Source organism: Geospiza fortis, unplaced genomic scaffold (assembly GCF_000277835.1).
Source record: "Geospiza fortis unplaced genomic scaffold, GeoFor_1.0 scaffold166, whole genome shotgun sequence".
NCBI lineage: Eukaryota > Metazoa > Chordata > Aves > Passeriformes > Thraupidae > Geospiza > Geospiza fortis.
The window spans coordinates 7800466-7817244 of NW_005054310.1; the positions used below are offsets into that span (position 1 = coordinate 7800466).

Genomic DNA, 16779 nt, shown 5'->3' on the forward strand with positions numbered 1-16779 from the left:
TTCCCTACATTGTACAGTAAACACCCTCAGTTTCTGCTCAGTGAGCCTCCAGGGAAGGGGAGATGTCACCTCAATAGTGGCACATCAGTTTGCAAACAGTTGCATACAAAGCAGTACTCTTTATTCAAACAGGTGAGATGTGCCCCAGCCAGATGTGCCCCAGCCTGGCCAGAGCAGCCAGAGCACTTTGCTTTAGGGCATCCCTCAGGCCCCAGCCACTCCTCCTTGGTGGCCACCCACAGCCTGAAGTCACCCATCCCTGCAGGACTCCCAAGGTAACTATGGAGCTGGATAAAGAAGCAATTTGAATTCAGTCCACTGTACCCTACATGCATACATGAACTGTTCATATGAGTACCCCCCTCACAGCTATTACAAACCCCACAGGACTCATGGATCACACTCCCCTCCTTTTCCTCTTACTTATTTGAAAATGAGAGAAATAAACAGAGAGGGAGACAGAAGGAAAGAGCTTTCAACCTATTTACCGAACCAAATCTTGCATGTAGAATGGAACAAAAAACTTCACTGATGAATAGAAGGGAATGAAACACTTCACACCTTGACTTAGGTAGGGTAATGACTAGTGATGAAGCTGCTCTGTGAAATCTAACAGAGAGCTGTTTATTCACAACAAAGCTTCCAGAAAGACTAAGTTTTCACTCCTAGCAAATACTCCAGGGAGTGACTGCAGATGGGACAGTGGCTCTCCGAAAAACCAGATGCTGAACCATTCAAACAAAATAGAAAAGATGTCATGTTCAATCACACACACATATGTTAACCTCTGTCTTTTGCATTCATAAAATGGAAATTTTTGTTACACTTACTAAAACAGCCACTCAACCTTTATATTGAAGTGCATCCATATTTCAAAGAACACCAGCCTCAAAAATACTGTTTCTAAAAGGAAAAGTCTCTTGGTGTTTTTCTCTTGTTCTATGTCAAATCAGATCTCATATTTAATTCACTATCTTGGATGAAAAAGACAGACTAAAAGTGCTGATGAGAAAGTGAATTGGGACAGCTGTTTTATTTCATGTGCATTAGTTTCAGAGAGACCTCATAGAAGATTAAACTGAAAAGGAATTAGAAATAGAGGGCAGTGCCAGGTTTAGCATTGCCAACTACCCATGTGTTAGAAAACTACAGCCTGAATTTTGGCTCTAGTGGATTAATCTGAGTATTACTAGAAAGCTTATTGATTTACAATTAGAGCTGTGTGGGTTTCTGATGGAGCTTTTTTGCAAGCTGGAACATAAAATTGCAGCCTTTATGCTGTGACACAGCTTCATTGTTTAACCCTTAATCTACACAGTCACTATCACCATGATCATCTTTGGCAAGTGATGACAGCTGAACAAGGCAACAAATCAGACAAGAAGAGGATTTTTCAAGTGAAGCAGAGTATCTTGCCAGGCTAAGGCATTTTCTTGCAATGCCAATGCCAGCAGAGAAAGCAAAAATAAAATGCAGATCCTGAACTAATGCTTTATCACAAGTGTCTTTTTGAATGGAATTAAAAACATCTGATTTGAAATTTTGCTTAAATTACTCATGTAAAAATAGAATTTGTATGAGGGAAGATATTTTTTAAAAGCAAAACTAAACACTGAGGCATCACAACTCTTACTTCTGCCAGACCATAATCCACTTTCCCAAAACCTGGACACACAGGGTAACAACAGCTCTGTCATAGTATCTTGGTTATCCAGAAAGAAATGTTCTGTTCTAATCTGCTGGAAAGATGGTTTAGAAAAGAGAGTTGTCTACACACACACACATACACGCACAAGTATTTACATGATTTTCAGGAAAAAATCTGTAGATTTGTGGAAAGACTTCTACAGTTCAAGTGAGCAACCACACTGTTAGCCAAAATAACCACGAGTGTTAGAGGCTCACTGGTCAGCACAGAGGGTCCAGCCAGGGTCCTTATCCATCTATGGGTCTGCTACCTGTCTATGGGCTAGGGAGGTGAGATGTCATGTGCTGCACTAAGACATGAAGATGAGAAATAACAGAATGAAGTCAGATGAGGGATGCATTTGCGATATGTGTGAAAAATTAATTTTGTAATTTGCATTTTATTCTTATTTGAAATTAAATCGGAAGCAGTCTCAAGAGCATTTACTGCCTTTATTGTACCCCAGAGTATATTTAGGCTTGAACAAAACAAACTGAAGTGCTTAGCACAGAGCTTCAACCAAACCAAGCTGCTCTTATTTCATTTAATTTTGTTTCAGGAATAGTAATAAAATTCTAATGTCAATGGAGAGAGAAATTAATAAAAAAACCCTTGATCTCTGAATAAGTCACTTTCTAAGTATTTTGTTACACAGACATCCACAGTCAAATCAAAGGGATCTGAGGGTACATACCATATTTATGAGGACTTACGTAATAAAGATTGTGAGCTGCACACATTTTACCCTAGTTTTAAACTTGGTTTTATGAATGATTAATAAAGAACCTTTACAGAATAAATTAAGTTCACAATAGCTAAATGTTCTTTAATTTCTTAATAGTTCAAAGCATGCATACCGCAATTAGAGATTCAGAAACTATATTTTAAGAAAGACCAACACATTGATATTTTATTTATTTCAGCAGCAGAACTACAGTAAAGTTGTTTTGATTGCTATTTCCTAGTATTTATCTTCAGATCATGAAAATACATGGTAAGTCTGGAAAAAGATCCTTATCTTCCTCTTAGACAAATTTAATGAATGTAACTGAGTAAAAGTATGTGCCATATGGACAGATGCTCGCACTAACTGCCAGATTAGCAGCACTGTATAGTTTGTTGCTCCTCTGAAACTCAGAATCTTAAAAAAAATTCTACATACTAGGTAAAGCTCATTTAATTCAGCTAATCTTTACTGGTTTTTATAGGTACAAATAAAGAAAATAACTAATTCTGTCCTGCACTTGAACTAGATCCACTCTAGACAGCAGAGAAGAAATATTTAATAGAAAATTCAAATTCCTCTAGTACAATATGCAGGGGACAGAAATACACTATGCATATCAAATCCTGTTTACCTCTCTGCTTCTTTGCAAATGTTGGTCTCATCCCTCAGCTCACTCACTGCATTAAATCATCCAGCTAAGACTCCAGCAATATTTTTATATTACTTTTATCACAAGAGCTTAAAATGAGCAACACATCATAATTTTTAGTCAGAAGCGCTGAGCTCTGTTAATGAAATGACAGAGTTGAACAGTTCAGACGGAGTTCAGATGAGGAACGGTAATTTAGGATTTTCCATATAAGCCTCATATATGGAAAATGCAGTGGAATCCAAATGAAAAATGAAAGGTTGGTTTTTTGGTTTTGTTTTTTGTAAAAATGAGTAGTTCCACTCTCCTCCCCAGCCTTGTTAGAAAAAAATTTATGGAACAGTTTATTGCGTGTATTTATCCTGTTTTCACTAGACATATTTTTTCACTAGCATAGGAAGACATTTCATTTCATTTATGGGCAACACCAACAGCTTGGGGAGATCTAAATTCGTCCATTTTAACTGGAATTCAAACACAGAGCAGAGGTAATCCCTTTCTGAACAGGCAATGAGAGAGAGTTCAGGGAAGCACAGAAGTCAGGCTAGCAAAGTGGGACAAAATGAAGACGGCAAAGAATGAAATTGCCACCACTGCTCTGAAAACTCCAAACTGTACCATGGCATTAACAGATTTACAGAATGAGGTAGTCTGGACTGTTGCAACATATGGCCACTGGGAAGCATGTCTCACATTCCAATGATATAACTCCAAAACCTTGCCAAGATTCTCGCATTTACAGAAAGAGTTTCCTTTGTCAAGTGGCAAACACTCTGTCTAAATACCAGTGCTTTCACAGCATATTCTGATTAAATACAAATGTCTGAAAGACACTTCATTTAAACAAGCTCACAATTGGATTAAATTAGCTCTGAAGCAAATTCTGGTTGCACATGTTTACAGCCTACTCTTCCAAAACAGTGATGGAAAGGGCAGCTAGACTTTTATTTAAATTTAAATTCCTTAGGGAAGAGTAATTTCTCAAGCCATTTTGCCAAAAGAATGTTATTGTGTACACTGGTCCATGGCTTTCAAAAAGACAGGCAGAGTAGATACAATTTTTCTGTGCTACTAAATATTGTAGAATGTATATTTTTGTTAAAGACTAGCAGTTAGGAAGCTCTAGTCCTCATGGTTGTGTAAATACCCTTACATACACACTAACTCCAGTAAGTGTCGGCTCTGTGTGTGTATGGGCAGAAAGCTTCACTTCTCCTCCCCTCACAATTCTTTGTAAAGCTCCAGGCTGGTGGTGCCTCTCCTCAGTTTTCACTGCTACAGAATCCTCTGCGGACATCACTGAAGTGGATAAGAATCACACGCATCTTCCAACCTGATAAAGTTCTGACCAAGTAGAAACACACACTGGAGACATTCTCTGAGAAATGTGAACTTTGAAAGGGAAGACAGGAGAGGTGACAAAATGAGCATCTATCCAGCTTCTGAAGTGAGGGTGAGGGTGCTGGAAACAAAAAGAAAAGGACCTTTCCTTCCTTCCAGAATCCAAGAAGAATTTATGAAGTTCACATGTATGAGATATGCCCTAATTACTGACCAAATATCTGTCATCCTTTAAGCAGTAGCAGGAAAATCATCCACTAGATAGGCTCAATTTCTCAGTTGGGGGATACCCCAGCAGGTACACAGCTTGTCCTTTGTTTTCTGCCCTAATCTTCCACCTATAGGTCCTGGTAAGTGCTTTCATTGCCTGGGCAACATAGATGGATGGATCAGGTTGTGCAAGTGGATGGATAAGGTTTAGACAAGGACAGGACAGAGAATAAATCAGAAGAAATCAGGAGCAAACATGCAGCAGCAACTAGGAAAGGAATAAAGAGATGTTGAAATAGAGACAGAAAAAAATACTGAAAACACAAAAAAGATTAATTGCCATCTTTTATAGGAGAGCAAGAAAGAAATTAAGCAAAACCATTTGAAATGGAAAAGTTGCAACAAAATCAGGCAATATTTTATAAATTATAGAAAAACCAGAAATTATAAAGAAAACTGACTATCAGTATTTAGATGACATATAATAAAACACGTATATGGAGCTATTTTAGTCCATTAATCTTAAGAAGGCATTTTCTCCCTTTCTCTGTGAAGCTTTGCTTCCCCAGTCAGCAGAAATGAGACTTCTTGTCAAATTCTGTATTAATTTATTCTATATTACAAACCAGAGCTGTGTATGATTGTTGTTTACTATTGGAAGTAACATATGTTACTGTTGCAATAGCAAGCATATTCAAATATCTAGAATTTCAAATGGGCCACTTTTTCAGAGGGGGACCCACTAAGCCATTTAACCCTACAATGCTAGTGAATGAATGTTCTGGAGCTTGTGCTTGCTGTCTCTGTATCTTCTCTATCACATATGAAGTCAGCTTACAAAGAGGGTGGGATGTGATAAGGGTGCAGGATGCTCCCTCTGCATCATGTAAGAATGTCAGTAACACAGAAGACTAAATGCTGGCACAAGTCAACATTAGTGTATAACCTCATTCTTCTAGGATGTTCTCATAAAAACAACTTACTGAAAATAAGTAACAGGTATGCTGACAGTGTAGAGTACAGGACTGATTGTGTCTGCCCTTCAAACTGCATGAAGTAAGAGTAAGAAGCCACTGTATGTATGATTCAACGACTAAATGAATGAAACTACAGAATTTTGAAAACATGGAAGAAATTGTTTCTTTTCAATTAAATATCATTAGATGACCACTTAAGAAGTTTATCTTGTAAAATATATTTAGGTCCCAGAGATTGTACATAATGGCAATGTCATATTTTCTATTGACACATGGGGTGCAAACACAATGTTCAAACTTCAAAGGAATGGGTTGAGCATCTTACTGTCACTTTATTTTGTGGAAATAAGGGAAAAACTTCTGAATGTATTATACAATATTATAAACAGCAAGCGTACTGTAGGCAATCCATATGACTAATATATTCCCTTTAAAACTGAAAAACAGTATTATTCCTAAAGTGAACAACCATAAATCCCAACATGCCAGTACTTACATCGATCAGATCCGAAAGGTCGTGAATATAATACTTGAACACAGAAGCATTGGTTGCTTCAAGGGTGAGCAGGTATTCATTACGGGCCTTAATAGACTTCAGCTTGTTCTCAGAATATTTTGCTTGACGCTAGGAAAGACATTTCATATTAATGTATTTTAATTACTTCATTTTTGGTACACAGCAGAAATGGTAACAAATCAAGCACACATTCCTAGTAACAAAAGAATCCTAGTTTCCAGACTGTTATACATACAACACACAGAATAAAAAGTGAAAACTTAATATTATGTTCCAAATGTGACAAACTTTACAGTAAGAATTATATTTGTAGTGAAGTATCCCCCTCTCTGAACTGAAATTATGTCAAGTTATCTATAACCCACTGCTAGTTTATTATGCGTACCTTGCTTAATTTAATTTAATTTAATTTACCAGCTGGATTTCTCTGTCTAATATCATGCCAAAAAATGTCAGAAATGCACTGAATTTATTTCAAATGAAACAAAATAAAAGGACTATTTACTTTTTCCTTCATTTTTTCAATCTTTTTCACAGAGCTCCGTCTCTGGTGCCTTTCTTCTAGTCGAATATGAAAAACAGGGTCTCCTGACCTCCCAATCTGTTTTTCTTCTTGCTTCTCTGCCTCCTTCAGTTTGCTTTCTGCACTGATGCTCTCTGCATGATACATGTGGTATGTTTTCATGACCTGCAAAAGGCAAGAGTCAAAGAAGAATTAGAGAAAATGAAAATATAAAGGTATATACAAAAAAATCATAGGGTCTTTGAGCAAAATGTTGACTTATAAATATGGATCTTGTGTATGTTTCTTGGCCAGTGGAGATTTAGGACTTTTGGTTGCATTATTCTTTTCTGATTTATTTAACAGTATTCCAAATAGGGATTTTTTTTTCTTTCATTTCCTCTTATAGGAAAGAACAAAAGCCATTCTTAATAAATTTCAGTATTCTTATCTTCAAGTGAAAACCTAAAATAATGAACAACAAAACTAAATCTGTGTCAGTACCAAATCTATCTGATATATAACTATTTTCTGGGCTAAGTAACAGCTTGGCTGTGGACACTGAATGTTTGAAAGCAGAATGATCCCTTCAACACTGAGAAAGGGGGAATGAAGGAGAGGGAATGGGAAGCTTTGACCTGGGAGCAAATCCCCAGACAGCAGGATGGCTGTCCATGGCCTGGAAAGAAGTGTCTGCCCACTGCACACACTGCAGACTGGGCCCAATCTAAAACCAGATGAGAACTGAAGAAGGAGCTGCCTGATATGTAAGTTGTGAAAATGTTTTCTTCACAGACCCAAAGGCATTTTTTCTCTACACGCCTCCTGGGTCTGCAGATGAGAGAGCCTGGGTTGCCAGTATGCAAATACCTGCTTGCACGAAGAGTGTTACACCAGTCCTCCCTTTCTTCTTCAAGAAAGAAAAACCTCAGCATGAGTCCTGTGCAGTGAACAGCAGTCAATCACAAACCCCACCTCTGCTGGGTAGGGCTGACTCTGCCCACTTCCACCAAAGGAAGCATCTTTCTGCCTTCCCCAGTCTTTTGTTGTGTGTTTCTTTGTGTTCTTGCCCTAAGTTAAGAGCACTGAACAAAGCAGGAAGCCATCCTCAGGCAGCCAGAGGCCTCCCCTCTTCTTCTAAAAGGTGCCAGAGCTCTCATCAGCAGATATTATCTTTGGGTGGAGGCCATGCAAACCATTCAACTAAAGGACACGCAGGCAGGGAGGAATCAAACCAGCTGCTTGTGCGACCCATGGAGGAGACAGTTTTGGGAAGCTGCCTTGAAATATTCCCTTGGGAGAGTGTACTTTTTGTAACTGAGTATTTAGGCCAGCCTAAGGAGTATCCATGGAGTGGCAAAACACTACAGCCACATATTGCAATTCACTACAGCACATCTTAGCACAGACTGACACAAACCAACTGCCTGCCATGCCAGTTCAGTGCCTGGCAAAGTTCATGCCAATCTCACCTCAGTGCCTGGCAAAGCTATGAAGGAGATTATTCTGGGATGTATTGAACTGATGTTTATTTCAAGTCCTGTGCAACAGAAAGACAGACATTTCCAGAGAAATGCAATTTTTATAACAATGTATGTTATACACCATAACTGTGTATGCCACTACTTAAGACTCAGGCCACTGATACTAAAAATGAAACTGACAACTCTTCACCAGCTTCCTGTAGTAAGGTAAAACAGCTGGGGACAAACACTAAAAGTGGCCCTGTTTTCATTTTAAGAAGTATATGCTTACAGCTCTGTGGTGGAAAAAACCAAACTGCCTGACTCCGTGTTATTGCTGCTGCTCCTCTATAGCACACTGTGCTCCAGGGTCTGAGCAGAGACACTGCCTACACCCACTGGGAACAGCTGCTGCCCCACCAGCTCACATCTGCATGGATGAGGCAGGAAAAACTCCCAGAGACAGACAAAGCTGGGTTAGGAAGAGAAGGCAAGCCCACAGGGGTGAGGTCTGCAAGGTTCCCAGTCTAACCAAATAGCATGTTCAGTCTCCTGTATTGTGCACTGCTCCAAAGGCACTCCTACAGTTGTTGATGATCAGCTCCCAGGGAGCTTAACTCACACAGCCACATGGAAACAAATGAATTACTGCAAAGAGAAGAAAAGGACTTTTTAAAGAAATGGTTTATATAAGAAAACAGAGAGGCACAGAAAGTGATATGGCTCTTATTACAAATGATGGGGAAAGGAAATTAAAAGCAAGGTTGTGCCCTTTTCTTTTGGCCTTTCTATTCAAATCTTTAAAGGGTTTCTTTACATAAGGCTAGAGGTGTTAGCTTTTATTTTTTATCTTTTGTTCTGTGTCATCTCTAGAGACTTTTTAGTTGGTGGGACAAGACTAATTCATGTGTCTTACCACCCAGAAAAGTTATTTTCTTTTGTACTCTGCCTGCAGAGGGAACTATGGGCCCTGATGGAATTAACCCAAGTATTCTTCAAGAGCTGGCTGATGTCATCACAAAATCTCTCTCTCAGTTTTTGAGCAGTCTTGGGAATTGGCAAAGTCCAGGCTGACTGGAAGCTGGCAAATGTTGCCCCAGTTTTCAGGAAGGGCAAGCAGGGTCCTCCCTGCAAACTGCAGGTCTGTCAATCTCACTTCAGTGCCTGGCAAAGCTATGAAGGAGATTATTCTGGGATGTATTGAAAAACACCTGAAAGACAACGCAGTCACTGGTCACAGCCAGCACAGCTTCATCAGAGGAAATCCTGTTGATCAAACTTGATTTCCTTTTATGGCAAGGTAACCTGCCTAATTCCCACAAGGGAAGTCAGCTGATGTAATCTTGGATTTCAGTAGATCTTTCAATACTGTCTCTCAGAGTATCCTTCTGGATAAAATGTCCAGCACACAGCTGGATAAACACCTCATGTGATAGGTGAGCAACTGGCCCATTGGTTGGGCACAGTTATAGTGAATGGGGCGACATCAGGCTGGTGATCTGTCACTAGCAGGGTTCTGCAGGGCTGGCTTAGGTCCTGTGCTCTTCAACAGCTTCATTAATGACTTGTATGCATGACTAGAAGGGGTACTAAACAAGTTCATAGCTGACACAAAACTGGGAGAAGCTGCTGACTCCCTCCAAAGCAGGGAGGAGGCCCTGCAGAGAGACCGTGACAAATTAAGAGAACTGGGCAATCACCAACCTCATGAAGTTCATCAAAGGAAAGGTGTTGGGACTCTGCACCTGGGATGGGGCAGCCCTGCATGAATAGACAGACTGGGGAATGAGAGGCTGGAAGGCAGTGCCATGGAAAGGGACCATGGGCTCCTGGTTGAGGGGAAGTTGGATATGAGTCAGTGGTGCCCTGGCAGCCAGGAAGGCCTCCCATGTCCTGGAGTGTATCAGGCACAGCATTGCCAGCAGGCAAGGGAGGGGATGGCCTCACCTTAATAACTGTGAGCAGTCTTGGGAGCCACAACAGAAGAGGGATATAAAGCTATTGGAAAGTGCTCCATAGAAGGGCAACAAAGATGGTGAAGTGCCTTAAGGGGAAGCTGTATGAGGAGTGGCTGAGGTCACTTGGTCTCTTCAGCCCGGAGAACAGGAGATTGAGGGGAGAGCTCATTGCCATCGGCAACTTCCTCATGAGGGGCAGACACTGATTTCTTCTCTGTGGTCACCAGTGACAGGTTCCAAGGGAATGGCCTGAAATTGTCATGGGAAGTTTAATTTGGATATTAGAAAAAGGTTCTTCACCCTGAGGGTGGCTGGGCACTGGAACAGACTCCCCAGGGAAGTGGTCACAGCACCAAGCCCTGCCTGAGTTCAGGATAACACTCTTGGGCACATGGCATCATTCTTGGGGATGGGTTATGCAGGGCCTGGAGCTGGATTCTATGATCCTTGAGGGTCCATTCCAACTCAGCATATTCTGTGATCCTGTATCAAATATATCTCAAATTTTTCTAACTGCATCTCAAAGCACTTAAATGATGAAACAAGGATTTGTTCTGCTTGCCAAAAGCAGCAAGCATCGAAGTTCTTAAACTAACAGATTATGTTCTTAAACTAGCATAAATGTCCTTCTGCAGTGGCTGACACTTCAGCTTACCTCCTTGCTGAAAGAAGCACTCCTTGAAGGAGTACAAGGGTATCTCTGTTCTCACCAGTATCTCCACACTGACTCCACTAGCTTCACCTCACCAAGGAGTGTTTCTTCCTCCCACTACTTGCTTACAGCACATGCTACCAAATCCAGTGTCTCACTCCACACAGATTGATAGGCAAGTTTTGTGGGAGAACTACATGGAACTCATAGCCTTCACAGGGAATGAAGATGTCCACTTGAAATCCATGTTCTCACAACAAACTCTGCACAAGTTCTGGTCCAAATGGTTTCCTAAATAACTGAAATTCAAAAAGAAGTCCTTTCTCTGTACTCACAGGGCTGGACATCAGTCAGTCAGTCCTACCCAAGTCTCACTGGCTTAGGAATCAATACAGACTCTGGAAGAGCAGTGATCAGCCTAGGCATGTGACTCCTGTCCAGTCTGTGATATTGATAGCATGCTTATCTCATGCACTAGTGACATCATTATTTTGCAAGCCTTTGGGGAAAATGTCTTAATGATTTCTCAGCCTTTTTCATGATGTGTCAATGCTTTTTTAAGAGCTGATATTGCAGCAGCTGAACTTAATTTGAGAAAGCATTAGAGAGACACATATGGAAAAATAAATGGGAATAAGCCAGGGAGTTGGCTTCCAAGTATTTCAGTGCATACTTCCCCAACAAACTGGCTTAGAATTTGCTGGCTAAGTTGCATATACGATTCTTTCCCTTAACACTATGTCATCTTTTTGCCTTGGAGTTTTTCAGACTGTTAGATGTTGTTAAACACAGTAACAGGCTTTCCTAAAAAGACTTATTGTATGAAAAGTTCTGAGATTTGTAGGCTTCTGATCTGTGAACAAGCAACAGAATCACAGATCTGTTATTCAAACTATGAAACATGTAATAATTCTTCTCAAATGTCCAAACTGTTGAACTGACAGACCCTCCTGTGTGCGTATCCATCACTGAAATGATTTTAGTTAGTCTCCAAAGTGTTTACTGATCTGCCATCAAGCACGCACTGAAAAAAGAGAGCAAGGTTGTAATTTTGCAGATGCTGAACTGTCATAATGATATTTGCTGCATTTCTCCACTGTAGTGAACCAGCATTGTTAAAAGCATATTAGTACCTTTCTAAAATTAAATATTGAGTTTATCTCCTATTAATTTATCAGGTTTATTCTGCTGATCCAGGGATGTAAAATATATATTTTTCAGATGACTGTGTCAGACTACAAGCAGATGAAAAAGATTATGCTACCCTAACTATGTACTCTCACATTTGCAGGTGACAGACTGTTCACTTGGTAGCATAAACATCTCAATTTGTGAGCCAAAGTTTCAGCATCATTCATAAGAGCTCAGCAAATAGGCTTAAGGCAGAAGATAATATTTATCACAAGGAAGGGCACACTAGAGTATATCCTTAGGTAATTATTTTATTTAACCCCACAGTTGTTATCTAGACAAACCCATCAACAAGACAGTAATTATGGCCCATAAGTGAAGAATGTTCCCCGAGCAGGGGACTAGCTCTCCTTCTCTACACACATGCTTCTTTTCTACAAAACTCAAACCAAGGCAAGATTGAAAACTAGAGTTAAAATAGATTGAAATTACTGTGTTAACATGTACTTTATTTTTATAATAAAACTGCATAATTAAGAGCCTTTTCACAGTGTTTCTCGGGAAATAGTAATTTCCTAGCTCATCCCTGGTGTATTTATCATGTTTGAATTGTTTTAGAATTGTCTCTGCTAAGCTGTGAGTTCTTCTCAGAAGGTGGAGTCACAAGGGTTTTATTAAACTGGGTTAGTTAGTGCTCTGCACAAGAAATAAGCAAAATCTTATGCCAATTTTACCACCAGTGGCCTCTAGCAGTTAAGTAGGCTCAGAATGAGCTGTTGTCAGCATCCTGTTCACTCATTCCAAGCCAAACTCTGCTGTGGTTTTAGGAATTGTCACTTACATATTACTATCAATACAGGATTACTGATTTCACCTTCTCAGATCTCTGATGTGCCACAGTAAACTGAACTTAAATTTTTGAAGAGGAATCAGATTCTGTGTTATTTCAGCAAAGAAAAAAAGAAAATCTGGCATCAACTACCTTGAAAAATTAAATAGCCAGGATTTTTCAAGAGTAAGATAAATCAATGGAAAATGCAAGTGGCACAGCAGCCCTGTCTTTTTTAACATCCCAGTGGCTTTGGACTGTCCTCACTTCTTCCTTTTTCAGAGCACTTTACATTTACACTGTTTGTGAAATGTGTGATGCTAGTAGGATTAATTTGGAAAGCCAAGTGGGAGACATGAAGATATACTTTTATGATGTGTATCACTTTTCTACAGCATTTGCCCTCAGCCTTACTACTGGAACAGCTTTGTATTTGCAGCAAACCTGTGACCTTCCTGACATCTTTAGAGGATATTTATGAATATGTCCTGACCCCTAAATAAGTCCAGTGAAGATCTCTCTCCAACACAAGAAAAATGTCTGCCTACCTTCTGTTCCCTGTCATTCCCCATCATTCAGACATTATTGCTATATGCCAGTACCTGATCTGACAAGGCAAGGTATTTTAGCTTCCCAGAGAAATAGAAGAAGAGTTTGAAGGGAGTTTTCTATGCTGCAAAGATGATTTATTGCAAAGTCAATAATCTGTTGTCTCTTTAAGTCAATGTGTAAGAAGATTTCTAAATCAATCACTTCACAAAAGAATAAACCAAACATCTTCCAGCTTTCAGTTTGACCAACTTTTCTTCCTGTAAATGCCAGGAAAACTCCTATCTGTGACCCCATACAACTACTTGAGCTCCCCTTTCCCCACCCCCCTCATTCAAAAGGTACATTTAATTGTAGTTTCTATAGCTTATATTCTTATCTGAAACATGGGACTGATTCCTGGCCTGTACTGGCTGAAAGTGTGGTAAGGAGAGGAGTAAGGGAGGAGTGCAGCTGCTGGGGTGCTGTAGACCTAAAATTACCGACTGCCTGGCACAGCCATGCAGACACCAGGCAGAGCTTTAAGTATCTGCCAGTCAGAATTTACTGAACTCACAAAGATACAAAATGAAGCTTAGCTATTAAATTGGTTTTAGAATGATGATTTCAGTCCTAATTTTAAAATCCATGCATAAAATACTGAAAATAGAGAGTTTTAAGATGCATTTTTGTTAGTTGCAAAGCATGTCAAAAATCTATGTAATGTAACATTTAAAAAACGTTTACAAAGAAGAGATGGAAAATTAGAAAGTAAGGTTTCCCTTACAAAATTCTGATTATTCCAGCAAAATAAGTCTGCTTTGTTCTGGGAACATCTGAAGTTGTGGTTCACTTGCTTCTGTTTTTATTTCTTCACCAATCCTGTACATGATGTGTAGTTTTAATGAGGACAGCACAAGCTAAAGGCCTTAATTTACAGACCTTTGCTGTAAGATAAGGCATGATGATAAGAAATAACCATATTATTAAAGCTTCTTCATACACACTAAAAGCTCTGATACTTTCCCCCTACTCAAAGGCTTTGGAGGTATTTAAATTCCAATATGATACCACATTCTAAGTTACACTTCATGAAGGCACCTTTCCTTTCAAACAACTAGAACTAACCAGTAGGGAGAGACACTTCAGTATTAGTATATTACTCACAGATTTCATATAAATTTGCTTTTTTTCAGACACAATGATTTATCTCACAATAGAAAGACTGATTTCTTTTAAACTTTCCCCCTCTCTATAAACCATGGGGCAAACAAGTAGATGACATTTCCTTTTTGTGACTGAGAAATGTCACTGCTGGAGATTAAATCTGTCGATACTTGTTCTGATAAGGCCACTATGATCTTATTCTGTACACAGTAAATGTCATAAAGAATTAAAAACCTGTGCATGAGGTCCCCATCTGTCTAGATACTGTTCTATCTTTATGTACATGAGTAGATATAATACACACATATGATGATGACCATTCTAAACATTCAAGCAGTGAAACAGATGCTACTGTGCACCATATTGTCACTTTATTATGTGTGGGCTTTATTTAGCTAAAGTGGACATGTACAGCTGACCAAGCCCTTTGCAATCAATGAAAAGCTGGGCAATGAAGTTAACAGTACAGATCACTTAATCTGATGCAGATTCTTGCATCTGATTAAAGGGGTCTCATCTGCCCATATTAGATTTCCAGGGACTTTAGCTGGAACACAGACAGCATGCTAAAATATTTGTATCTACACTGCAGATGTCTGAAAATCAGGTAAAATAAATTCCATCCCAAGAAACCATCTTGCAGCAGTAGCCTGACTCACGCTGTGGACAAATTCAGAATTTTTATAACATAAAAATATACCCATTAAAAAATAAATCTTTAATTCTAAGAAAGGAATTAGCATGCACTGGAAGCCATAATATGCAAGTTAATATCTGATGAAATCTGATGTTATCAGAGTGTATATATAGCACTAGTGTGAAGAAAAAGAATGAAAATACTGAAGTCCAGTCCTGCAGATTTTCAGTGGTACTTCAGAAAAGTATTTCAGCACATGCTTCACTGTTTCCCTACCCTGGGTGCTGACTCCCTCCAAAGCAGGGAGGCCCTGCAGAGAGACCGTGACAAATTAAGAGAACTGGGCAATCACCAACCTCATGAAGTTCATCAAAGGAAAGGTGTTGGGACTCTGCACCTGGGATGGGGCAGCCCTGCATGAATAGACAGACTGGGGAATGAGAGGCTGGAAGGCAGTGCCATGGAAAGGGACCATGGGCTCCTGGTTGAGGGGAAGTTGGATATGAGTCAGTGGTGCCCTGGCAGCCAGGAAGGCCTCCCATGTCCTGGAGTGTATCAGGCACAGCATTGCCAGCAGGCAAGGGAGGGGATGGCCTCACCTTAATAACTGTGTGCAGTTTTGGGAGCCGCAACAGAAGAGGGATATAAAGCTATTGGAAAGTGCTCCATAGAAGGGCAACAAAGATGGTGAAGTGCCTTGAGGGGAAGCTGTATGAGGAGTGGCTGAGCTCACTTGGTCTCTTCAGCCCGGAGAACAGGAGATTGAGGGGAGAGCTCATTGCCATTGGCAACTTCCTCATGAGGGGCAGACACTGATTTCTTCTCTGTGGTCACCAGTGACAGGTTCCAAGGGAATGGCCTGAAATTGTCATGGGAAGTTTAATTTGGATATTAGAAAAAGGTTCTTCACCCTGAGGGTGGCTGGGCACTGGAACAGACTCCCCAGGGAAGTGGTCACAGCACCAAGCCCTGCCTGAGTTCAGGATAACACTCTTGGGCACATGGCATCATTCTTGGGGATGGGTTATGCAGGGCCTGGAGCTGGATTCTATGATCCTTGAGGGTCCATTCCAACTCAGCATATTCTGTGATCCTGTATCAAATATACCTCAAATTTTTCTAACTGCATCTCAAAGCACTTAAATGATGAAACAAGGATTTGTTCTGCTTGCCAAAAGCAGCAAGCATCAAAGTTCTTAAACTAACAGATTATGTTCTTAAACTAGCATAAATGTCCTTCTGCAGTGGCTGACACTTCAGCTTACCTCCTTGCTGAAAGAAGCACTCCTTGAAGGAGTACAAGGGTATCTCTGTTCTCACCAGTATCTCCACACTGACTCCACTAGCTTCACCTCACCAAGGAGTGTTTCTTCCTCCCACTACTTGCTTACAGCACATGCTACCAAATCCAGTGTCTCACTCCACACAGATTGATAGGCAAGTTTTGTGGGAGAACTACATGGAACTCATAGCCTTCACAGGGAATGAAGATGTCCACTTGAAATCCATGTTCTCACAACAAACTCTGCACAAGTTCTGGTCCAAATGGTTTCCTAAATAACTGAAATTCAAAAAGAAGTCCTTTCTCTGTACTCACAGGGCTGGACATCAGTCAGTCAGTCCTACCCAAGTCTCACTGGCTTAGGAATCAATACAGACTCTGGAAGAGCAGTGATCAGCCTAGGCATGTGACTCCTGTCCAGTCTGTGATATTGATAGCATGCTTATCTCATGCACTAGTGACATCATTATTTTGCAAGCCTTTGGGGAAAATGTCTTAATGATTTCTCAGCCTTTTTCATGA

General features: G+C 40.1%; 1 protein-coding gene across 3 annotated transcripts in view; it reads right to left on the minus strand.

Moving 5' to 3' along the window:
- SRGAP1 (SLIT-ROBO Rho GTPase activating protein 1) overlaps positions 1–16779 on the minus strand; it is a 74450-nt gene that overhangs the window by 41101 nt on the left and 16570 nt on the right. For all 3 annotated transcript variants that reach the window (XR_004081566.1, XM_031055598.1, XM_031055599.1), the window contains exons 4-5: positions 6614–6796; positions 6088–6216 (exon numbers count right to left, since the gene is read on the minus strand). Coding sequence is in view for 2 of the 3 variants with exons in the window: in XM_031055598.1 (XP_030911458.1) it covers positions 6088–6216; positions 6614–6796 (312 nt within the window). In the remaining variant the exon portion in view is untranslated. The remainder of the gene's footprint in view (positions 1–6087; positions 6217–6613; positions 6797–16779) is intronic.